The sequence below is a fragment of the Peromyscus maniculatus genome, chromosome 23 (genome assembly GCF_049852395.1).
Source record: "Peromyscus maniculatus bairdii isolate BWxNUB_F1_BW_parent chromosome 23, HU_Pman_BW_mat_3.1, whole genome shotgun sequence".
NCBI classification, from domain to species: domain Eukaryota; kingdom Metazoa; phylum Chordata; class Mammalia; order Rodentia; family Cricetidae; genus Peromyscus; species Peromyscus maniculatus.
In genome coordinates, this window is record NC_134874.1 from 18,899,202 (window position 1) to 18,924,333 (window position 25,132).

At 47.2% G+C, this 25,132-nt stretch overlaps 1 protein-coding gene across 1 annotated transcript in view; it reads left to right on the forward strand.

Moving 5' to 3' along the window:
- The window catches only part of Tmem132c (transmembrane protein 132C), a 323,353-nt gene that overhangs the window by 100,344 nt on the left and 197,877 nt on the right, over positions 1-25,132 (forward strand). Inside the window, exon 2 of the mRNA XM_006970660.4 lies at positions 11,623-12,511. Within this exon, the coding sequence (XP_006970722.2) occupies positions 11,623-12,511 (889 nt within the window). The remainder of the gene's footprint in view (positions 1-11,622; positions 12,512-25,132) is intronic.

A 25,132-nucleotide genomic window follows, 5' to 3' on the forward strand; every position in this document is an offset into this window, starting at 1 on the left:
ATCTGAATTCTCCCCTTCTGGAGATCGCCTCCTCTGCTTAAGCATCCTGCAAGCTCAACAAATGTGGATTGGTGATCTGTGCATTCCCTTCAGAAGCAGAACAGCACAGGGCACAGAAGAGCCTCTTGGTTCATGGATATTGAATGAAGACCGTTCCTTGTGCGACCTCGCTTGATTTAGTTTCCCTGAGATTAGCACAGAGAGCGAGACTGATGTCTTAAGAACAGGCATAAGCTAGGGGGGATCATTTGTCAGAACTGGGATGCTGATTATCTGTTGATTTAAAATGGCAGGAAGGCATCACAGACTTCCCTGAGCCTTGAAGAGACAATCTCTATACATTGCCCCAACTTCAGACACAGCTGGATCCAGTCTTCTGACTCCCGGACTGACCCAAGCATGAGGTGGCAAAATTGATCGTGCTGGCACTCACCAAGCTCTGACCCTCTGTCTCCACAAGAAGCACATGGTGGAAGGGAGATGTGATCTCAGAATGGTATTGCTGAGGAAGCTGAGGCTGTAGCAGAGACACAAACACCAAGTTCAAGTCCTGATTTCAGTATACCAGACATGTGGTCCCTAGAAAACCCTGACCCTTTCTGGGCTTCATCTCCTTGGTTATGAGTAAAATAAAGACAACAGAGGTACTCATCCCAGAGACTGAGATGGCTCAGTGAGTAAAGCACTTTCCACGGCAACAGGAGGATCCAAGTTCGATTCCCTGCACCCACATAAAACATTAGGGTGTGGTGGCTCACACTGGCCATCCCAGCTCTGAGGATGTAGAGATGGGAAGATCCCTGGGTCTTGCTAGCCAGCAAGCCCAGCCCAATCAGCAAGTCACACACACACACACACACACACACACACACACACACACACACACACCACTTGCATTCACTCGGATGTGTACTCACCCCAGAGGGAAAGTTTTTAGGGTCAGAGGGCTTGATTTTTGATGGTGCCACCAAGAGTCAGCTCTCCGAGTCACTTTCCACATCTTGCTGTCTTGTAGTTCTAGCTCATGGTGCTCAGCATTTACTTCGTGTGTGTGTGTGTGTGTGTGTGTGAGAGAGAGAGAGAGAGAGAGGGGGGGGGTGATGAAAAAAGAAAAAAAATCGGGACTTGATTTTCAGCACCCCGCCTGTAATTTGCCATCCCCTCTCAGAAAGTTCTCTTTAAATGTTCTTTTCACAATACAAAAAGTTAAAGAGCACGTGATGAAAGAGAAAATGGGCTTCGTCTTCAGGGGTGATCCGTTCTTGTATTTACTCAACCATCAAGAATGCATTTTCTACCTCATACCCCAAGACTCCTTGTTAATATAATCATCCTAAATTCCACTATAACCAAACAAACCTACAGATGCTTACTGGCAAATGAGACTCATATGTGTGTTTGGGGGGGGGAGGGGAGAGAAAAAATGCCTCAATAGGACATAGACGTTTTAAAAATTAGCTGCAATTATGGGGATAGGGAATATGGGCAGTATATTAAAAATAAGCTCCTTATTATTTATTTATTTATTTGTTGAGGAAAAAGGCCGCCGTAAAGATGGGACGCTGTTCCTTTTTATTTGACATGAATCGAGATAATTTGGACTCTCGGGATTAATGTCGGGTTCCACATAAATAATGACACCATCTGCCATTCATGATGCGCCTCTCTCTGAATAGACTCCATGAAGCATCCTGCAGCCATATGCTGTGTGAGCGCAAGGGTGGTTATTTAAATCCCACTCGGGCTGCGCAACTCCAGTTCCCTCCTGTATTTTTTTTTTTTTCCCTCCTTTTATTTCCAAACTGTTTCAGGTACATAGTGAAAACCATGTTTACATTGTTGCTCCACAAGGTAAGCCTGCCTGGCGAGTCAGGCTATAAAGCACATTGGAGAAGAGGCCAGTTGGCCTCCAACTGTGCATGCAACCCAGCTCAGAAGGCCCCCTGCATGCTGGAGTCAACAAACCAATGTCCAAATCCTGGCCGCTATTTGTTTTGCTATGGACCAAACACTAAGAACAATTTCTTTGGTGGTGGATATAATTTCCTGAGATGGTTAGCAACCTTTTAGTCGGGGTGGGGAGGTAGTTCGGCAGGTATAGTACTTGTGGGGCAAAAAGGAGCATTGGAATTCAGATGCCCAGAACACAGGTACATATATATATATATATGTTACTCACTATACACTTAAAGGAGGTAGAGATGGGGGAAGCCCAGACTCCTCAGGAAGATCCACCAAGGAGGCATGTCCTGGCTGGGGGAAGCTGGTAAGCCATTTGCTTTGCAGATAGAGAAGAGGCCCCAAGAGGGGAAGGCAGACAGACAGATCCTAGAAAAGGGAAAATGGAGAAGCTAGGCTCTCTCCTGGGATGCCAAGCCAAACAGGTTGCAGCCACACCTGCACTCGGACTCCAGATTTCTGACTTCAGGGTAACCAAAAATGTAACAACAACAAAGTAACAAAAACTTTTGTCCTTTGAAACTGCTAAGTTGGGCGTGAATTGTTCTGGAGTAAGGAGAAACGGGCATTCTACCTCAGCCCATCAGAAGCCACAGGTTGGCTTGGGACCCAGCCATGGTATCAAGTGAGGAGGACAGGAAGATGGAGGCACACCAACACAAAGCCACTGTGAGGGCCACCACGAGCTCAGCTCCAGGAGTACCTGTAGCCTGCAACTTTCCACCCCACCAAGACTCAGTACCCATGGGCATTTCCCCCGTGCCTACCCAAAGCGCTGTTTCCAGGCCCATCAAGCGTGAGATCCTGGGTGTCTTGGAGCATTGACCTTTGAAAAACAAAGCTCTTTGCCTGTGTCTAGGGGCCTAATCTGGCAGCAGCTGAGATCTCTCTCTCTCTCTGAGAAAAGAAGAGAGGGATATCCCCTCAGGGGCCCCGACAGGAATCTAAGAACCTACGCCTTTCAAGGGGAGTTTTGGTGTGTTATGAAATTGCAACCCCCACTGTGTAATTTCAGCAAAAGGTATTCGGGTTCCCCCAGAAGCAGCATTGAAATCAAATAATCCGCTTATCAAGGTACCTTTTGTTTCAGGAGAGAGGAAACAATGAACCATATTTAGCAGAGAGAGAAGTCCTGCCGCCGAGGAATGTTAATAAATCAGAAATGGGAAAGGGGAAAAAATTCAAATTGGCTCGAGTTTCCAGCAAGCTGCAGGGACTTGGCAGGTGCACCCGATCTGGTTTTCCTTGAGGCACACTGGGATAGGCCAGCAAGCCTTCTGCAGGTGTCTAAGAGAATGGGGGGGGGGGGGGAGCAGCCAGTGTCTGATGCAGAATATGCTGGCCAAGTCTGCCCTCCAAGACTTGAAATTTCTTCTTATATAAATTATATAAATGTCACTCAAATATTTTTGTTTGTTTTTTCTTTTGTTTTCTCTCTGTGCATGCTTTGTGTTTGTTTCTCTCTCTCTCTCTCTCTCTCTCTCTCTCTCTCTCTCTCTCTCTCTCATCTATATCTATTTCTGAAACTTTAAAAGCTTTAGTGTAGTTTATCAACATAATCTAAGTAAGGGTGGAAAAGGAGAAGAAAAGGCTGGGGTGTAGCTCTCAGGTGGTAGAATTTTTGCCTAGCATGCATGAGGCTCTGGGTTTGATACCCAACATTGTGTAAACTGGGTGCTCTGATACACCTGTAATCCCAGCACTCAGGAAGTAGAAGCAGAAGGATCAGGAAGTAAAAGATCAGCCTGGGCTCTATAGTGAGTTCATGGCCAGCCTGTCTACATGAGACCCTGTCTCAAAAAGAAAAAGAATGAAGAGGAGAAAGAGAAGAAGAGGAGGAAGGGGAAGAGGAAAAGAAAACAATAACAGTCCCATAACCTCTTGCCCCCTTACCAGGCTTGCTGAGGCCATGAGGATTTGACGTCTTCCAAGGGTCTTCAATTGATTCTCTCTATACAGATGATGGTTCTGAGACTTGAAAGTTTCAAATATTGACAAGAAATAAAAATGCCCCTGTTGTAACCAGTAGCCAGGGGTTCACCAAATCGATTTTTTTTTTTTTTTTTTGGTCTGACGCCAGTGATGGTCACCATGATGTGTATCTTTTTTTTCTGGGCTGGAGAAAGCTCCAGCTGAAGTCATTTCTATGTCTGTTACTGATGTAACTGCTCATGTCTCATTCTCTCCTGCCAGGGGACCTTGTTGGATCAGTGTTTCTCTGCTGTGACATTATGGAAACTTGTGGTGGGCACTGCCCCGTGCTTCAGAAGTGTGTGTTAACATTGCTGACCTGCACTAGTAGCATCTACCTCTTAGTTCTGTTGTCCATCAGCAATGTCTCCAGGGGCTGGGGAGATGGCCCAGTTGGAAAAGTGATTGCTATGTTCACATGAGGACCTGAGTTTGATCCTCAGCATGGGCCCATAAAAAACTCAGGTACTTGGATGTGTGTTTATGATCCCAGTACCATGGAGGCAGAGACGGGTGGATCTCAGGAGCTCGCTGGCCAGCCAGTCTGTCCAAATCATAAGCTCCAAATTCAGCAAGAGACCTTGTCTCAAAAAAATAAGGTAGGGAGCAATTGTGCAAGACAGAGTGACAGGTGCATTTGGACATGGGCACCTTCTGAGAATCCCATGCCCTTGAGTGATTTCCCTCCAGGTTGAGTTTTATACTGGGAGCTCATAGGCCTGGATGGCATAGGCCAAGCCCTGGGATGTCCCTGTGACGCAATAAACAGACCCCGAACATGCAGTCAGGAGGCAGAGGCCAGCATTCTCCTCAATACACTTTACAGGAAGTAGTTCATTATAAGGAGGTTCATAAGAATCCCCCAAGCCAGTCAGGGGTATAATGGTTATTATCAAGTATTGTGTGTTGTTGCATAATTGGGCACACCATCTTTTTGTAGGATGGCCATGAGGAAGGTTTGTTCACACCAGCATCTCCACAGATGTCTGAGTAATATGTCGCACTGCACAGTGGCTGACACGTCCCTGGGCCATGGGGAAATTGAAACTATACCCTGTCAATGTGCCACCACTGTATGCATGCTGAGTGGAGCATTTTGCCATGGTGCATGACTATTATGGGTCTCCATGGCTTACCCCATGCAGGGCAAACCTGCCTGCTTCCACAAACCTGGACCAACGTCCCCTCCTCCCTCCAGGCCCCGAGTGATCCCTCCACCTGCCTTGCCATTCATTCCTGCCCTCATCCTGAGTCCTTAGTCCATCCTCTTCCGCTCGCATGTGCCTGCCCACCCTTCCCGTCTTGGCCCGGAGAGACTCAGCTGGAAAGAGTCCATGCTCCGTCAGCATGTCAGAGAGTGAGCCTCGCGGTGATAGCAGTGCGTCGTGCGGACTGACAGGGTCATTGCCCTCCCGGAGAGAATGTCTGGGTGCTAAGTGACACGACCATCTCCTAGGTCCCCTATCTCAGGATCTCAAAAACTCAATTTCCGGTGGGTGACTTCACTCTGGAGGTCTCTGATGAATAGCTGACGGAGGACACCATATCCCCGACGCTGACAGCAAGCACAGATAAAAGCAAATGGATCAACAGGGAGGGGAGGCAGCAAGCAGACACTCTGTCTGTGGCGCGGAGGCTGGGTAGAAAGGTACAGAAGTCAGTGGCTCCCCGTGCCTCTCTGCGTGGCCTTCAGGAGCCATCATCGGCCTGTCTGAGACATCGATCCAGACCCTGGAGATCTCTCATTTGTCCTGTCGTCTTCCCTAGAGATGCTGGCAGCCAGCAATGAGCCCGAGTGAGGGTTAGGTCATTAGTCCGAGCTCGGGGGCTCACAGCAGTGTGGCATGCGTTCTGTGCAGTCAGGAAGTGGTAAGAAAGTAGAGTAAAGGCTGCAAACATTCCTGACTCCCTAATTAGCTAGATCCAAACTTTCCCAAACTCCTATGATATTTTGGTAGCGCACATAGTGTTGAAGCATTTGGGGAGTGCAGAGGTGGATGTGTGCACCCACCAGGGTCATAGGCAGGCGTTTGGGTGGGTATTGAAGAAACTTAGGCTTTACGGAGTCAGCCTCATCAGCAGGAGGATGGTTCCCTTCCCATTCTTTCTGAACAGGTCGTTAAAAAAGTTTATTTATTTTTATTTTGTATCTGTGAGTGTTTGCCTGCATATATGTATGTGCCAAGTCCATGGCAGTTCCTACAGAGGCCAGAAGAGGGCATCAGATCCCTGGAACTGTAGTTACAGGTAGTTGTAGGGGCTGTGAATTGAACCTGGGTCCCTTTGAAAGAGCAATGAGCGTTCTTAACCACTGAGCCATCTCCCCAGACCCCCTTGAAGGAATTCTATCATGAGAAAGTATACTGGGTCTTCATTAACAAATGCTGATGATCTCTCCACTTAATATAGAAATGACAATAGCTTTTTGGGTCATGTGATCTTGTGTTTCCTTTTTAGAAGAATTATCTTAAAAATTAGTTCATTGGTATCAATGCATTGTTTCAATCAGTAAAGCTATCAACTATTAACCTTTTGACTAATTATATACATGCATATATCTGGCTACTGTCATGGAAGCGTCTGGTTGAGAGGGCTCCATCAGTGAAGTGCTTACCAGGCAAGCATGAGGACCTGAGTTCAATCCCTAGACTCAATGTTAAAAACAAAACAAAAACCAAACAAACAAAATCCTGGGTCTGTACACACGTGCACATGCACTTGCATGTATACACTTAAATTAATAGGTAGTAAAACATGACCCTATTTGAACCCTCCTCAGGAGCCAGGCTCTTGCTAAATGCATTATATGTCTCCCATCACTGAACTTTTATCATACTCACGTAGCTGGTAGAGAGGAACCCTATTGCATGTCCCATGGGGTCATGAGCCTCTGGCTCCAGCCAACTGGGAGTGAATTTAACAGCATCAGTGCCATTACAATTTCATGGGGAAAGTCTTTTTCTCTGCCCCCATTTCCATACACACACACACACACACACACACACACACACACACATATTCTCATAGGATGTTTGTTAAGATCGGGCTGGGTGAGCATTTAAAATCCTGCCCAGAATGTAGTCAACTACTGCCTTCTCCATCAAGAGCGGCTTCATGACAGAACAGCCCCCAAAATTGGAGGCTGTAATAAGCTTTCATCTCACATTTCTGTTCTAGCCTGGGCTGGGCTACTGAGAATTGAGCTGCCTCACTTGATGACTGGGCCATAGTTGCCTCATGTGTCATCAGTGGGATGACCCCTGCTCTCTCGCACATCCCCTCCCCCTCCAGTACTCAGCCCAGGCTTGTTCCTTTGTGGGTGTCAAAAACCAAGAAAATGGTAACTCAGCCTTGACACACTGTCCTATTTGTGACTGGCGCTTATAATGTTTTCTTTTCTTTTTCTTTTTTCATTTTCTTCATTTATTTTGTTTTCCTGGAAGTAAGAGGATAGCTTTTGGGAGTTGGTTATGTCCTTCTTTCATGTGGGTCCTGGGGATTGAACTCACGGCTTCAGGCTTGGCAGCCAGTGCTTTTAGGAGCTGAGCGATCCTGCTAGGAGCTTAGAGAAAGCAAACATGGACCCAATACCATGTGGCTGGTGAATGGACATCTTCATACTCCTTGCCCTTAGCCTTTACCCAAACTTGACCCAGGTCCAGTCTCATTGACGGAACTAGATTTGACACAGAGACCGGAGTTGGTACCCTATACTGCATACTGAAGATACAGAGTGACCCAAGATGAAGAGCCCCCAGCACTGAGGATTTGAGCTGGAAGCCCACTCCATCTTCATCATGCAGGGACTAAACTCCACATTTTCTCAAAAGCAAAGCAAAACAAAACAAAACAAAACAAAACAAAACAAAAAACAAAACAACCATCTGTAGACTTGTTTTAGTTTTTAAAGAAAGCAGAAAAAAATAACCCCTCTCCTGGAGCAGTCAGTAAAGTACTTGTCTTGAAAACCTGAGGACCTGAATTTGATCCCCCAGTACCCACATTTAAAATTCTGGGCATGGTGGTCCAAGCTTATAATTCCAATGTAGGGGAGGCAGAGAAAAGGCAAATCTTTGGGGTTAGTTGGGAGGGCCCAGGTCAATGTGAGACCTTATTATGTCCCCATCTCTCCAAAATGGTGGATAGAGCCTCAGAAATGTCACCTGAGACAGTCCTCTGATCTCCACATCCACTCCCATACACTCGCACCTGCATACATATGTGCACACATGAGAGGGAGAGAGGAAGAGTGAAGAATGATGGGAAAACTTGTTGGCAAAGCTTCATGTTCCCAGCGCACCCTGTGACAGATGGACCCTGCAGTCCCGTGCTCTGCTTCCTTTGCATAGCCTTGACTCACTATCTCCCCCAAACAGAAGTATCTCTAAATCTCTCTACTTCAAGTTCTCAAGCCATTTGGGACAGGACTAAATACTTTAAATAAAAGTCACTAGATGTAGCCATTCGTCTCTTGGTATTTTGTAAAAAAAAATTGTGAGTTTCTTGAACACTCAGCTATGACACTTCCAAAGACTCTTCCTGGAATGTGGTACCTTGGCAGAGCTTTGGGGCGCCTTTGAAGCTGAAACAGGACTGAGCGGGTTAAAACGGAGACACTCAGCCGTCCCTAATGAGAAAGGAATGAAGGTGCCCTTGTCACTGGTGACCCCAGCACTGGGCCTCTGGGCTAGGAACAGAGTGTTATTTCTTTGAAGAGACATCTTGACAACCCAAGTTCATCTGGACGCAGAACCAAAAGGCCGCTTTGATCTGCTTGCCAGTGTCCCTGCCGGGAAGGGATTAGGGAGGCTTCCAGAGGAGAGCAAGCAGGATGTCCCATATGCTCAGGGGGTGTGCAGGCTGCAGTTGGAGGGAGAGACAGGGAGTGGGGGAGGTTGGAAAGACGAGGGAAAAGAAAGATCTCCCAGCTTCTCCTTTAGGAACAGATCGTTTGAGTTTCTTGGGGTTTGCAAAGACCAGGCAAAGAAGCAGGCTGACTTGAGGCTGCCAAGGTAGCATCTGTGGGCATTCGTGATCTGGAGCCCTGCTTGCAGCTGGAGTGCTTAACAATGGAAGTCAAAGCCCTCATGAGAATCTCATCGCAGACAAGCAAATGGCCATCAGCCTACTGATGGGCTGATAAGCCAGCTGGGATGGATAGAGGCTCACAAGAGGGAGGCGTATGTGTCGACCATTCCTGACTTAATGTGGAATCCGACAGCCCCAATAGGCACAGACTTAACCGTCTGATAATTCTAAATCTAGGGTTGTGAACATTAAGTCCATGCTGAGGGTCTAGCAGGCATCTTGCTGAGGATGCAGAGGCTGAGTACCAGACAACAGCTAGCCCGCAGACACCCACCAGTTACTATGTTCCGGTTGCAGACAAAACCCCACCGTTTCCATTCTTACTATGCTGAGTCGGAAGCGGGAGATCCAGAGACTCTCAGCTTCTTAAGATACTGTTTCAGTTAATAGAAATCTTGTAAGATGCTTTGGGTTGAGCAAAATCCATTTTCAGGTGGTGCCGAGCATCGTCAGATCTGAACAGACTAAAGGGCAGAAGGCGGGCTTCCAGGTACCACGGAGTGCTGGCCACCCGTGAGCTGAATCTTGAAGGGGACCAGAAGGGCCTGGGGCCTTGAAAAGCTCCCTCCTAAGCAGAGCGTGGTTGACTTATCCAGCCTCTTACACATTTTGATAATGAGTACTCTGTCCTCAGCTATAAAGGAAGACAGTGGTGACAACATGGCCTTCGGTGATTAATGACTAAAGCTACCAAACCCAAGCGGTCAACATTACCAGAGGACTTGAAATCCTTAGATGTAAATGCAAGTGATTTTGCTTCTGGTTTCTTGCTGCTGGTTTTTCTAATAAGCAGGCAAGATCTATACACGGGGGATGAGAAATCTAAAACCAAGATGGCTTGTTCATATTCTTTTTCTTTTGCTGAATATTTTTGCTTTTCTTTATTTTGGCATTGTCAATGGCTAGAAGAGTTGAAAACATAGTAGAAAGAATTTCCACACACTTTTTAAATAGATTTTATGTGCTTGAGCGGTTGCATTTGTCTGTGTGCATGCAGTACCAATGGAGACCAGAAGAGGGCATTGTGTTCTGCTGGAACGGGAAATATAGATAGGTTTAAACTGCCATGGGGGTGCTCGGAATTAAACCCGGTCCTCCAAAAGAGCAGCCAGTGCCCTTAGCTGTTGAGTCATCTCTCTAGCCCCTGTTTCCATGTACATTTGCCTGGATGCCTCATACTCTACAGTGTTATCATATCTACTTCAGATGAATGTTCTTCTTCTCCCTCCTCTCTGTCTCGGTCTGTGTCTCCACATCTTTTCTCTTTCTCTTCTCCCTCAGCTATCCTCTGCTCCTTCACAGATCCATTCAAAGTTTAGTATTATAATTTGTGAGTGTGAATGTATATGTCTCTGTGTGTGATATATTCATATATATGCATTTGTGTGTGAGGGTTTGTACTCATGCAGGTGTGTGTGTGATGGTCAACGGTTGGCATTGGATCTCATTCTTCCATAGCCTTCCAGCTTATTTTTAAGACAGACTCTCTCTCGAAACCTGGAGCTCACCGATGCAGCTAAACTGGCTGGCCAGAGAGCCCCCGGGGTCCTCCCGTCTCTGCCTCCCCAGTACAGGCCTTTACATGGGTTCTGGGGATTTGAACTCGGGTCTTCAGGCTTACATGGTGACTACTTTACCCACTGAGCCATCTCTTTGGCCCTGAAGTTTAATTGTTCTTATAAGACTTGGATCTAGGACCTGAAGAGATGGCTCAGTGGTTAAGACCACTGACTGCTCTTCCAGAGGACCCGGGTTCAATTCCCAGCCCCCGTGTGGCAGCTCACAACTGTCTGTAACTCCAGTTCCAGGGGACCTGACACCCATGGCAAAACACCAATGCACATAAAATAATAAAGAAATTGAAAAAAGATTTGGATCTAATTTCATTTAATTTAATTTAATTTTTTTTTAAAGCAAGTGTCTACCCAAATGCTGCAGCAGTATTTGTTCAAGTCCATATTTTTGCCTCAGGATTTGAGGTGCCATCTTTACCTCAAACTAACCTTTCTGTTTCAGGGTTTATTTGTGGATTTTATTCTATTCCATGGGTCATTTTCTTACTCTCAAGGTCATTGATTTGGCTCAACTAGCTGGCCAGAAAGACTTAGAGGTCCTCCTGTCTCTGCCTCCTTCCAAGTGCCGGGACCACAGGCATGTGCCACCATGACCTGCTTTTTTATTTTTTTTTTTACTCTGGAGATTTGAACTCAACTCCTCAAGTTTGCATGGCATGCCCTTTATTAAACCATTTCCCCAACTCCCAGTTTTACATCCTTCAATCTGCTTTACATATTTGAACATAAAAATTCTGTAATTTGTGGACCATCCGGAAGCATTGGCTACTTCCAGAAAGACTCTTCACCGCTTTGGACTTGTCCACGGTTCTTGTAGACTTCAGAACTGTTTAGCCCAGGCTGGCTTCAAACTCACAGAGATCCACCCGCCTCTGCCTCCCGAGTACTGGAATTAAAGGTGTGCGCCACCACCGCCTGGCCTGGACTTCAGAACTTTTATCCCTTTGTTCTCACTTGCTGCCTGAACTAACAGCCTGAATACACCAGCCTGTTACTAATTTCACGTCTTTGTTTCTCTCTCTCTCTCTAGTGACAGAAGGTCGTGGGGTCATCGATAACATACAGAGATTCTCTTCGTTGCCGCCATACCTGCCGGTGAGCTTCCACATCCTCAGAGCTGAAACCTCCTTCCTCCTCAAGGAGGCCAACCCTGACCTGCTCCGGAATGCCAGCCTGCAGTCCCGGGCGGAGTCTTTCTTTACTTACAAGACCAGGCAGCCGCCAGTATTAAATGCCAGCTATGGGCCTTACTCTGCAGAAAAGGTCATACCTCTGGACTTGATGTTGAACCCCAACTTTTTAGGTCCAACCAATAAGTTTCCTTTTGACTGGAGGCTCAAGGCCTACATCCTCCGGGAGAAAGTCTACCTGAGTCGGCCCAAAGTACAGGTGCTCTTCCACATCGTGGGCCGAGACTGGGATGACCACAGGGTGGCGGAGAAGCTGCCCTGCCTGCGGGTCTTTGCTTTCCGAGATACCCGGGAGGTCCGGGGCAGCTGCCGGCTGGGTGGGGCCCTGGGGCTGTGTGTGGCCCAGCTGGAGATGCTGCCTGGCTGGTTCAGTCCCCCGACGACTGTGTCTGGGCGCCGGAGGCCCACGGAGCAGTCAGAAGGGAATCTCGTGGAATTGTACTACACTCTGCAATCAGGGGATGAGCGAGGGGATTGCACGGGAGGTGATACTAGGAAGGATAACGCCATCCGTCCGGGGAAGGATGGACAGGAGGACAGGACGTCCCACTTGCAGAAGATTGGCAGCGTCGGCCTTTACCGCACCCAGGACAGCACCCAGCTCAGCGAACTGCGTTTGGATGGCAATGTGGTCATCTGGCTGCCCTCCCAGCCCGTCAAGCAGGGAGACGTAGTCACGGCCTCTGTCACCATCTCCAATAACTCTACTGTGGACCATTTCATCCTGAGGTAGGTGCCGAGGCCGGCCTCCCGCCGCTGTGGTGTGTCTAGAGTGAAGTCTTGACTCCCTGCATGGGGTAGAGCAATTGCCACTCCCTGAGCAGCCTGCCCCCCTAACAGAGAAACCAGTGATTTCAAGCCGCGGTGTGCCTTTTTTGAGACGGGGTTTCTCTGTGTAGCTTTAGTGCCGGTCCCGGATCTCACTCTGTAGACCAGGCTGGCCTCGAACTCATAGAGATCTACCTGACTCTGCCTTGGAATTGCTGGGATTAAAGGTGGGGATCACCACTGCCCAGTTGTTCAGTCTGTGTTTGTTGTGGATGGTGAATGGGAAGAGGGTCACACTGGCTAGCAGGTGGCCTCTTTTTCTCTGCCAGCTAAATAATTAAAATCCAAGCAAACAACTCCATGCAAGATAAACGCATTGACTTGCAAGTGTTATAGACTTCTCAGATGAAGAAGGGGCCCCCAGAACTGGGAAGACCACCCACTTTAAGAGGCTTGAAGTTTTTATTTTCTTCTAGGGTGTCCTTTTTCTCATTTTCTCTGGGTCCAAAGGTTCTGTGACTTTTCTAGAGCAGAGACTGACTTTCTCTGTCTGTAATGTTGATGGACTGGGGTTAAGGGTAGGAGCCCCAACTTCACCATGGGTGCCCCAACAGTCATAGTGACCCACCACTACAAGTGAGGGTGGTGAATGGCTTGTGTTTCAGAGAAATGGGAATTTTCATGCTGGGACAAAAATCCACAAAGCAATGGAGACTTACTGCCTGTTGCTAGGGGCCGAAAGCCATGTAAAAACCTCAAAGCTGGGATTACTGTTTGCCCTTCTATCATCCTGGGAGCTCATGGCCTTAGGATGGAAAAACTGAAGAGGTTCAATGTTGCAGCAGTAGGGTCTTTGTTCCTGAGGTCTCATCAGACTGGACAAGGAGGCTAACCTTTCTTTGGCTTCATTTGCTTGTCTACGAATGTGGGCTGTACAATGAGCTTGTACATTCATGCCCAGCCCAGAGAGATTGATGCCTATAGGCTGTATCTAAGAAAAGCATCTCGAGTCTTACCTCTTTAGTTCCACTGGTTTCATGGTTCCCTTTGGTAGCCAGGACAACTCAGTGATTCAAGGGGTATGCCTAGCTAGCAAAGCAGCCCACAGACTCCATCTTGGGATGCTCACTTCCATCACCACTGTGAGCTTGGCGCAGGGTGTCTGGCAGAGGTCTCATGGGCTGCTTCTCACTATGGGGACTTTGGGGGCTCAGGGACGCTTGGCTTTCTAACACACTCAGGGAAAGCCCCATGAAACAGAGCCTCTTCAGAGGACCCCAGGAGTTTCACACTAGGGAAAGGTAGGTGATGTCTGCCTTCAAGTAAAGCTGAAAAGCGAGATCATCAAAATAGAGGAATTTTGATTCGTGAGTCAGAAAGTCTTGGGTTATAATTGCTGTAGCTACATTTTGTTCTTCTTAGGGAAAAAAAACTATATACACAATGCTGTCAGATGATTTGCTTTGGGGGAAAAATGTTTTCAAAACAGAATGCCGGCCTGTTATTCCACACTTCAGTACAGTCTTATTCTTGCCGGCTAGCTGCGGGGATGGCTATTTTTAAGGCTTTTGCTTTTTGTGTGTGTGTCACATAAAGAATTCAAATTCAAAGATTTTGATACATTTCTTAAGGTATTTCTTATTCCCTCAGGTTCAAATAATTATTTGCTGAGCATCTTGTCTTATCAATATACTCACTTTGCTGTGTCTGTGATGTTCAGAAACCAAACCTTCGTCAAATTCACGGTCCCATTCGTGCATGTTAACTGAATATTCTCTGGCTGAGCTGTACCCTCAGCTCTTTCTTACTATTTATTTATGAGTGGACTGATGCTGGAGGTCCTGATTTTCTGTTGCTTTGGGTGTGATTGAAGGACTTGAATACACCCTACCCCACCCTGCCCGTCAAACCCATGTCTTTTACAGGTTTGAAATGGATGGTTTCGGGGGGTGAGGGGAGAGTACTCTCTGGGAATGTGTCTGTGGCTTCCTGCACGTGTTACCACCCTATCAATGAGGAACCAAGATGGGTGGAGATTCAGCACGAAGCTCCAGCTTCATCACCCCCACCCACCTCACCCGACCCCACTAGCTGAGCAGGGAAAGTTACCGGTCCAAGTTCTGAGTTTAAATCTGAGTTACTCATTGTGCCCTGGGGCTGGTAGAACTTGTAAATTGAATTCAGGTGGCACTGGCTTGGGGACATGGGGATGGAAGAGCAGGCAGCTGCTGCACTGGGGGAGTTGTGACGTCTCAGAGGTGCCGTCTGTTGTCCTCTACTTATGTGAAATAGCTCACTCTTGGAGGAAGTGCAACCTCTGCCCTCTACCAGGTGAGTCTGAGACACCCTGGGCAACCTGGATCTAAGGACCAGGCAGTCTGGTTGCAGGCAAGATGCACTGGCCTGGCTATGGCAGAGGATGTCTGATTTTTCACCCCTAAGCCAGGACCTCTGTTCTGGTCCTGTTCCTCCCACACATAGCTTGGGTGACTTGCGAGATTTCTCTTTGCAGCCTCAATTTCCTTATCTTGAAGATGAATTCAATTATATTATCTGCTTCCGTAGGCCTGTGATAATTCTGTGTTTATGGGGTGTTTATACCAGCGTCTGGCACATACAAAGATTGAATATTATCAACAGATTTTTATGAAATTATGAAACTTCCCTGAGTTCTATTTTAGCAGCAGAGGGACATTGTGCTGTGAATCTGCCAGCTCCCAGGCTTGTCCCCCAAGCCGTGGTGACTGACATTTCGCCTTGTCTTTGTTAGGAAGGACTGTCTTCTAGAAAGCAGGACTTGCGGGGTACGGAAGGTGATAGAGTACCTGGAGTTGAGTCTCTTTGTGTCCACACTCTCTGACTCACAGCCTTCTAATCACAAGTCACAACAAGCCTCATGCAAGGAGGTGAGCCTTGTTCACACATAAAAGGCCATGTGTCCTCTGATCTTAAACTTGACACACAATTCCTCAGCACAGGAGACCCAGAGTGCACACAAAGATCTATGTGCTTATGTCTAGAGCACACACAGAGACCCAGGTGCTTATGTCTAGAACTCACACAGAGCCCCAAGTGCTTGTGTCGAGAGCACACACAGAGAACCATGTGCACACAGAGACCCAAGTGCTTATGTCCTGAGTGCACACAGAGACCCATGTGATTATGTCTAGAGTGCACACAGAGATGCATGTGCTTATGTCTAGAGCACACACAGAGACCCAAGTGCTTATGTCTAGAGCACATACAGAGACCCAATTGCTTATGTCTAGAATGCACACAAAGACCCACGTGCTTATGTCTCAGAGACCAGGAAGAAAAGCATTGTCTGAGGGTCTGTCTTGGAGTGATCTGCTCTCATTCCAAAGACCCAACTTCACTTTTGGAAACAGAGGAGGGGAATCTTTGAAAAATAAAGGGGGGGCTGGGGAGATGACTCAGCAGTTAAGAGCACTTCCTGCTTTTGCAGAGGACCTAGGTTCAGTTCCCAGAACTTACACAGTGGCTCACAAATGCCTGTAACTCTAGTTACAGCCCCCCCTCCAACGGCTTCTTTTGGCCCCTGTGGGCTCCTGGATGCATGTGGTGCATATAATCTCACATAGGTAGATACACATACACATTAAATAAACAAATAAATAAACATGGAAAGGTGAAAGGTGGCTGGGGAGTTATTGTCCAGTGAGTCACACCTTGGCTATGCTAGAGTGGGGACTGGAGTTCAGGTCCCCAGGGTAGCCCACCAGTAATCTCAGACTTGGAAGGAAGAGATAGGAGAGCCACAGAGCAAGCTCACTAGGAGACCAGCCACATCTGTGACCTCTGGGTTGATTAAGAAACTCTGCCTCCATGAATAAGGTGTAAGAGAGATGGAGGATGATTCCCAGCATCCACCTGGGGCTTCCATGTGCTCACACATTTGCAGAAATATGCACACACATACACACAAAACACACACACACACACACATACACGCTGAAACATTCACTTACATGAATGCCACAAATATATGAAACATGGAAAAATAAAATAGCATAAAGTGAGAAGAGAGTTATGGACAATGTAGACATCTGGGGATTTTCTGATATTTGGCTGTCAGTTGACGGTTGGTCCATTCGGCCAGCTTATCATATGGTATTCCATTCTGTGTTCCCCTATTCCCGATCTCAACTTTTCCCACCTCCTTATTCTCCAATCTCTACTTCTTCTATGTATCTTTTTAAAATCTTGGCGTGGCATGCCTTTAATCCTAGGATGCAAGAGGCAGAGGCAGGTGATTCTCTGTCAGTTCAAGGCTAGTCTGGTCTATATGGAAAGTTCCAGGCCTATCAGGGATACATAGTGAGACCTCATCTCAACAACAAAACAAAAAACAACTCATTTCTTTTTATGATCCTTCTGTAGCAAGCTTTAGAAGTCACCCAGTCATTCCCATGTACCTTCTTCCGGCTTCGTCACTCAATCTAACAATCGATACCTTACTTTCAAGGCCACACATTGACCATTTTAACCAAGTTGCATGTAATACTTGGATTAAAAACTCAGGTTGTAAGTAAGGCACATTGTCCCTTTCAAGTTTATTCATAACAGGAAATTTTCAAAGGGGAGCAAGTCCAGCTGCCATGGGCAAATTTTGAAAGCAATGTCCAGTTTCCCTTAAGAGATGTGCCCTGTGGACAGATGAGATATGAGACCTTTGCCTATGTAGGGTGCTCTTTTCAGGCCCTGGATTTGGAGGGAGATCCTGTGTCATTGATGGGCTGTGCATGCTCTGGCCACTCTGTCAATCATTTGCTGTGGAACATCTGGACTGAGAAGTGACCATAGCATTCGGGCATAGTTACCACAGCCTGGACAATGATAGGGCCTGTGTTCTCAACCTTGTACTCATCAGATGAGCAGCCATGTTCAGACCCTAGATGTTCAGACGCAAGCTGGAGAGCATCTCAGAGACCCTTGAAAACCTTAACATTTAGCCAGCAAAGCAAGGCTTTGTTCAGAGAACTCATCCCACAGGCAGCTTCATGAGCAGTGAGCCCTCCAGGCCAGGCAGGAAGACTCTACGCTCCAGCAGCCTGGGCAAATAGCTGTGTGCCTGTACAATGCTCAGGTAGCCACCCTGCTCAGCATCACCCAGCTCTCACTCCATCTACTCCCACAATTAACCACTTGAGAACGGCTCTTGAAGCCACTCTTGAGCAAACGAAAGGTTTGCATTCTCCAAGCCCTTTATTCATTTATCTATGCATTATTTCATGTCTGTGTTGTGACGCATGTACATGCACATTCAGGTGCACACACTTGGGCCCAAACTCACAGAGGCTAGTGCTGGATGTAGGATGTCTTCCTCTGTCACTCTCCACCTTGTTTCCTTGAGACAGAGTCTCTCTGGATCCACCTAGTTCTAGCCCCCACTGCTGGGACTACAGGCGCTACCAACCATGCCAGCTTTTTATGTAGATGCTGGGGCTTCAAACTCAGGTCTTCATGATTGCATCGCCAACACGGTTACCCCCTGAAACCATCTTCCCATCCCCCACGTTGTCTTTTCTATCTGGGATTCTAAAGCATTACTATTTCCTCTTTTTTTTTTTGCATTTATAATTACCTTCTTTTAATGAGCCAAACAAGACCCGGCACTCTCTCGTTTTTCACTGTGCACGCAGCGTTTCTTTTAATTCCACAAATCTTTGTTCCATTCATGCCTACTAAGCCATTGGCAGGGCATTATTCAATAGCAATGAAGGAACCAGGGTAACCACGTTCCTGAGTGGGTTTTCTGCACTAGCGGGAAAAGGGAACCTTCCCTGCCCCCCAGTAAGGAAGGAAATGCTGTAAATATGACCAGGGGAGTTCCGAGAATGCTTTTTAAGTAGGCAGGCCTTGCTGGAACATGGCATAACGGTCAAGCATCGTCATGGAAGCAGCGTGCTTAGAGTGTTGCAGGATGGGGACGCTGAGACAAAATGGAAGAAGGATCAGTTAATGATGCCTGGATGAATAAAAAGACCACATACGTATCCCCAGCCTCATCAGGAGCTAAGTGTCCAAACTGAGAACAAGGAATACACTCTTAGAGAAAACATATTCTTCTCCTTGCAGCTGCCAATCACCAGTAGCTCCTCAGCTAGGGGTGGGACTTTGTGCCTACCTTCCATTTCCATGCTGGGATTTTGTCTGACTTGAGTTTGCAGAGGTCTTGTGCATTCTATCATAACCACTGCGAGGTCCTATGTGCAACTTCCCTGCTGTGTCCTGAAAACACTGTTCCTTTATAGCCATTTACTGGCTCTTACAATCTTTCCGCCTCTTCTTCCTCAGTGATCCTTGAGCCTTGGGAGCAGAGGATGCGATATGTATGTCCCGTTTACGTCTGAGCACTCCACGGTCCCTCATTCTCTGCACATTCACCAGTTGTGGGTCTCTGTGCTAATCACCATCTACTGTAGAGAGAAGCTTCTCTGATGAGGGTTGAGAGCTCTACTAATTGATGGGTATAAGGATAAGTTGTTAGGAGTTAATGGAACAGTCTGTCCTTTTAGCAGAGTGCTAGCAGTAGGTTCTCCTTAGTGCCTATGGCCTGTCTAGACACAGGCTCTTGGCCCCAATAATAATGCCAGGTATAGGTTCCATCTCGTGAAGTGGGCCTTAAATCCAATCAGAAAGTGGTTGATGACACCTTTGACGTTTGTACCACTATTGCGCTAGAGGGCATGTCTTGCCAGGCTGGTTATTATGGTACCTTGCAAAGTTTGCAGCTAGGTAAGATTGATGATTACTTTTCTCTACCAGTAGTGTGCATAGAACCTTCTAGCACCATGAAAGCTGTTCAGTATGAATGAAGCTTCCAGGTGAATACCTGCTTGATTTCTCCATGTCCTATGACTCAAGTCTGTGGTGTCTTCAGCAATAGGGTCTCACAGTCAAGTCCTGAAGGGCAATCTTCAGTGTTGGCCATAGCCTGTAATGTTTGGAGTGTCAATGGGACCTTACTGACCAATATATCCAAAAGAAGTAACCCATTCCTGGTAGCTGGCTCTCTGGTGTCTGGTGATGGCATTGTCACCCTGCTATAGGGAACTCCATTTAAATTCTTTTTACATGTGTATGGTGGTGAACTGTGGAGCTAGTCCCGATAGTAGACAAAGAGAGGCTGTTCTAAAGCCAGCATCCAGACCTTCATAGCCTTGTCTTCCAGAGGTGGGACCATAACATGGATGAGGAATGCAGCAGCCAGTGATGGGTGAAGAAGCGATGTCCTTGCTTCCCTTACTCTTGTATATGAACTGAATCATTAGCTGTGACCCCTGTCACTGCTGAGTGAGACACAGTCACCATAATGAGTGATGACTGGTTCCCCGAGCCAAGTCAACATAGCCTTGGCATCAACATGTTTCAATAAATGAATAAATAAATGATCCCAACTGTGACATGTTCTTAGCATGTGTCAGTCGATAAATACGATGGATGAATGCAGGAAAGTAGTTAAAGAGATGTACTGTGTGACTTCATCTAAAAGAGGACTGAGAGAATATAGCTCCCAAACAGAGGAGGTGGATTGCTTTTGAGAAGTCTGACAAAGGGGACTGAGGCCGGCTCCCACTTCCTTTACAAGGGCTGGGGAAGGTTAATCCAATAGAGTCAGTTTGTGACCAACCAGTGCAAAGGGCAGAGTTGTGGGCTCCCACCAGAGATCAAAGGGTAGGATGTTATACACAGAGGACACAAACATATACTGAAATATTATCATCATAGCCAGACATTAAAACCACCCATTACCTGCTGGGTAAACAGCAAATGTGAGGTACCTATACAGTGGAAGAGAATTAAGTACTGAAAAGGAATTAAATGACAATATATGCCATTGTGTACGTGAACCTTGGACATAAGATGCCGAGAGAAGTCACATACAAATGACTCTGGTGCCTGTGATTCCATTTGTATGAAGCAGTGATCAGTGGCCAGGACAGATGCCGAGAAGGGAGTGATGTCAGCCTCTGGGGCTCATAAAAATATCCTGAATTAGGTAGTAATGAGAACTGCAAGGTTTATTAAGCACACTACACGGTTCTAAATCCAACCGCCCACCTGCTCACAGTGGCCGTCCTTTAGGGTATATATCACACCTATGGAGCAAAAAGGAACAGGAGCCACAGGCCCTGGATGCTCAGATGTTGCTTCTGAAGGGATTGGCCACTTGACAGACCCAGCCACTGGTGACAAATGGGAAGTTTACCACCAGGCTTTGTGGCTTTAAAGAGGGACCAGAAATGGGGATTCCTAAGTGCCTCCCTTTGAAGAGTGTTATAGTTTCGTTTCTGTTGCTGTGAGACAATATCCTGATGAGGCAGTTAGGAAGACAAAGGTTTATAATTCAGGTTTACAGTCCATCATTTTGGGGAAATCAAGGCCGGAAGTCAAGCAGTTAGTCACAGCTTATCCACAGTCAAGAGCATGGGAGATAAACACATCTGTTATTTGCTCCCAGCTAGCTTTCTTTCTCTTTTCTTATGCTGTTCAAGACACTCTGCCTAGGGAATGGTGCCACCCACAATGGGCTAAGTCTTCTTATGTCATTTAGACAGTCCCCCACAGACGTGCCCACAAAATAGTCTGACCTAGTTAATTCTTCATTAGGAATTAAGAATCTCTTACCTGGGGCCAGAGAGATGGCTCAGTAGTTAAGAGCACTTGCTGCTCTTGCAGAGGACCTAAGTACAGTTCCCAGCACCCACATGGCAACTCCAGCTCCAGGGGATCTGACATCTTCTTCTAGCTTCTGCAGGCCCCTGCACTTATGTGCACATACCTACATGCAGAAACACACATATTAATGTAATTTAAAATAACAAAATACTATTTTTTTTAAAAAGATTCTCTTCCTGGGTGACGCTAGGTTGTGTAGACTTGACATTGAAAACCAACTGTCACAGCAGGTAACATGGTCACACTATAGCTGTCACTGCACAGACGTGAATACCTGCAGGTGACCTTTTTGCCTCCAAGAAGTAATAAATAGGGGCCGGAGAGATGGCTCGGTTGATAAAGTGCTTCCTGCACACATGTGGGGATCTGAGTGTGGATCCCAGAACCCACAGAAAGAGCTGGGTGATGTGGTGAAGTAATCCTAGCATGGGGGAGGCAGGTCAGAGGGTCCCTGCCTCTCCCTGACCAGCCAGTCTAACTGAATCCATGAGCTCCAGGTTCAGTGAGATATCCTGCCTCAAAAAATAAGATGGTGGAGGAAGACCCTGATGTAACCTTTGGCCTCCATATACATTCACACACCTGTTTGCACACGTGTGCATACACACACACACACACACACACACACACACACACACACAAAGTAGCAATGTGTTCCTTGTGTCTGTCATGGCAACTGCCTCTAAACCTTGTGACTCGAAGCAGCAAAGCTTCCTTCCCTCACGGGTTTAGAGGCCAGAAACCAGAAACCAAGGTGCCCCCAAAGTGTCTAGAGAAAATGCCTTCCTGCCTCTTCCAGCTTGTGATGGCTCCTGGCGGTGTGGTCCTCATTTCCTCAACTTGGGGTTGCGTCACCACCTTCAGCTTCTGCCCATCACACCCTCCCTCCTGCCGCTACCCTGTGGCTTCTTAACACCTCCGAGACCCTTTCCTTCCTCCCAGGAGGACATTGTCCTTGAGGACAGGGCCCACTCACCCGGAACAACCCGCAAAGGCTCTGTTCCCAGATGGCTCTCATTGTGAGGCTCCATGTGAGTCTGGGTTCTGGGATGGGGGCCGCGTTGACCTCCACCACAGAGAAGCTGCTTCCAAGTCCCTGGCTCCTTTGAGTGCCCCCATGCCCCTTGACAACAGCAGCCACATTTCCCATTGGGAAGCACCCCACACGCCACCTGAGTTTGAAGTAGGTCTCTCCCTTCCCCACCCCCATCCAGCCCAGCACTCTCTCAAATCCACTCCTCTTAATTGGCTGAGCGCAGGCTGCCTGATGCTGTTATAATTCAATTTCACAGACTCATCTTTTTTTCTTCTGATCTCTTTCATGTTTGAAGATTTGAAGAAAAAAAAAGAAAGAAAGAAAAAGAAAACAACAAAAAAAACCCACAACTCCTCCTCCTCCAAGGCATTTTCCAGATACCTGGCTCCTCCTGGTAATTTCTGCCTCTACATCTCCAACTGGCCATAAAGCCGTGAGGTCAAGGAAGGGCTGGTCTGTCCTCAGACTCCCCATTACCAGAGGAAACCCTAAAATGCAATCAAGTTTGCATCATTGGCACATAGGGAGAGAAAACTCTGGAAAGTCTTTTTTTTTTTTTTTTTTTTCTGCTCTCTGCCCGATGTCTGTTATTCTCCCCATCGAAGGCCTCCTTGTTTTCATTTTCTTCAGCTTGTCATTTTAAATGCGTTCTCTTGGAACGGACAAAAAGGAACAATTTTCTTTCTGCTTGGGAAGAAGTAAAGAAGTGGTTTCCTGCTCCGGCCCCGAGTCCCCTCCCCAGCTCCCCCCAAACACATCTGGGTTGCCAGGCAGCCCGGGCTGGGTTCAGACTTCCAGAGCTGTTTGCTGCTGTGGGAAACACTGGAACAGCAAATTGACTCCAGCTCGGAACAGAGAGGAACCAGAGAGGCCTTCCGACCCGCCACCCGCGGCCTTTGTTCCACATTCTTTAACCCACTTAAGAGTCATCTCGGCTCTCAAGCTCCCCAAATTATGCCTTTGACTGTGGTGCACAGTTTAACCCCTAAGGAGTGGGCCTGTGGCATCTTGTGTCGTTCTGGAAGTTTCCAGAGAGCAGAGGTGCTAGAAGGACCAAGCTGTCATTGCAGCAGGGAGGCTCGTCAGTCCTTTCTGCCTTTGGTTTCTTTGTCGTGGTGTGTGTGTGTGTGTGTGTGTGTGTGTGTGTGTGTGTGTGTGTGTGTGTTTATGCATGGATGTGTGTGCATATGTGTTTGTGTGCATGCGTGTGCATGTAAGTGTGTGCCTGTCTATGTGTGTGTGTTAGTGTGCATGTGTGTATGTGTGTGCATGTGTGTGTTGCATGTGTTTGTATGTGTCTGCATATTTGTATGTGGTATTAGAGTGTATATGTGATGTGTGTGTATGTATATGTATTCATATACTTATGTGTATGTTAGTATGCATGTGTGTTGTGTATATATATGTTTATATGTATGTTAGTATGTGTGTATTGTGTGTATGTATGTATATGCACATGTGTATGTTAGTATGCGTGTATTGTGTGTATGTATGTATATGCACATGTGTATGTGTATATGCTAGTGTGCGTGCATATATATGTATGTGTGTGTGTGCATGTGTGTGTATTGTGGAGTTGTGTATGTACTGTGAGTGTGTCTCTGTGTGTGTGACTTTATGTATGTATGTATGTATGTTTGTTGTATGTATATGTGCCTTGTGTTCTTGTGTATGAAATGCATACTTGCATGTGCATGGGTGTGGAGACCAGAGAACCTCAGATGTCACTTTTTGGGAGTTCCATCCACCTGTTTGGTTTTTGTTTTTTCAAGACAGGGTTTCTCTGTGTAGTTTTGGAGCCTGTCCTGGATCTTGCTCTATAGACCAGACTGGCCTCGAACTCACAGAGATCCACCTGCCTCTGCCTCCCGAGTGCCGGAATTAAAGGCGTGCACCACTGCCACCCAGCTAACTTGTTTTGGTTTTGGTTTGGGGGGGTTGTTGTTGTTTCTCTGGTTTGGGGTTTTTAATTTTTTCTTTTTTTGAGGCAGGGTCTCTCACTATCTGAAACTCAGCCTAGGCTGGCCCACCAGTGAGCTCCAGGAATCCACCCATCTCTGCCTGCCCAGCGCTGGGATTCCAATCATGTACCACCATGCCCACTGTCTTCTGTGAGTGCTGGGCCTGAACCCAGGGCTTCATGCTTACATGCTCAGCACTTTCCCAGCTAAAGCATCTTCCCAAACCTGGTGTCTGTCTATGGACACTGGCTCTTACTGTGTTGCCGGGGTGGCCTTTGACATACCATGTAGTATAGGCTGGTCTCAAATTTACAGTCCTCAACCTCAGCCTTGGGAGTGCTGGAATGACCAGTGTATACAAATGTGCCCAGTGCAATGATCTGGGAATTTTAAGGTGTTACTGCACAGCTGGTCTATGGGTCCAATGTCAGTTCTCTGGGGCTCCTGAATTTTAGGTAACTGAACTATGTGTCTTGCTCCCCACAAGAGTTATTAGCCAAGTCCAACTCTTGGCCAGAGAGGAAAAGGCCACTTGGAGTTTCCCAATGGTGTTGTCTCTTTAGGCTTGCTCCCAGAGTCAGGCTGCCTGCCATTCCAGCCTGTGTTCCCAGTGTTCTTAGAGACACTGAGTGTGCGTCTGGGAGTTCCCTCTGGACAGGTGGGCTGCAGCCCGCTTTGAGAGGCATGAGCGACTCTTTCTGGAAAGGCAGGTTCTCCGTATGGGGACATGGAGGTCAACGGAAGGAAACTATACCGCAGTGGGACAAGAGAGGTGGCTGCAGCTCTCAGCCTTCCGGGTCTCATCCACCTCCCTTCCCCTAGGGCTAGGATCCTTGTCTCGCTTCCCCTCTTCCTGCAGTGGGATCCATGGTCTCTACATCC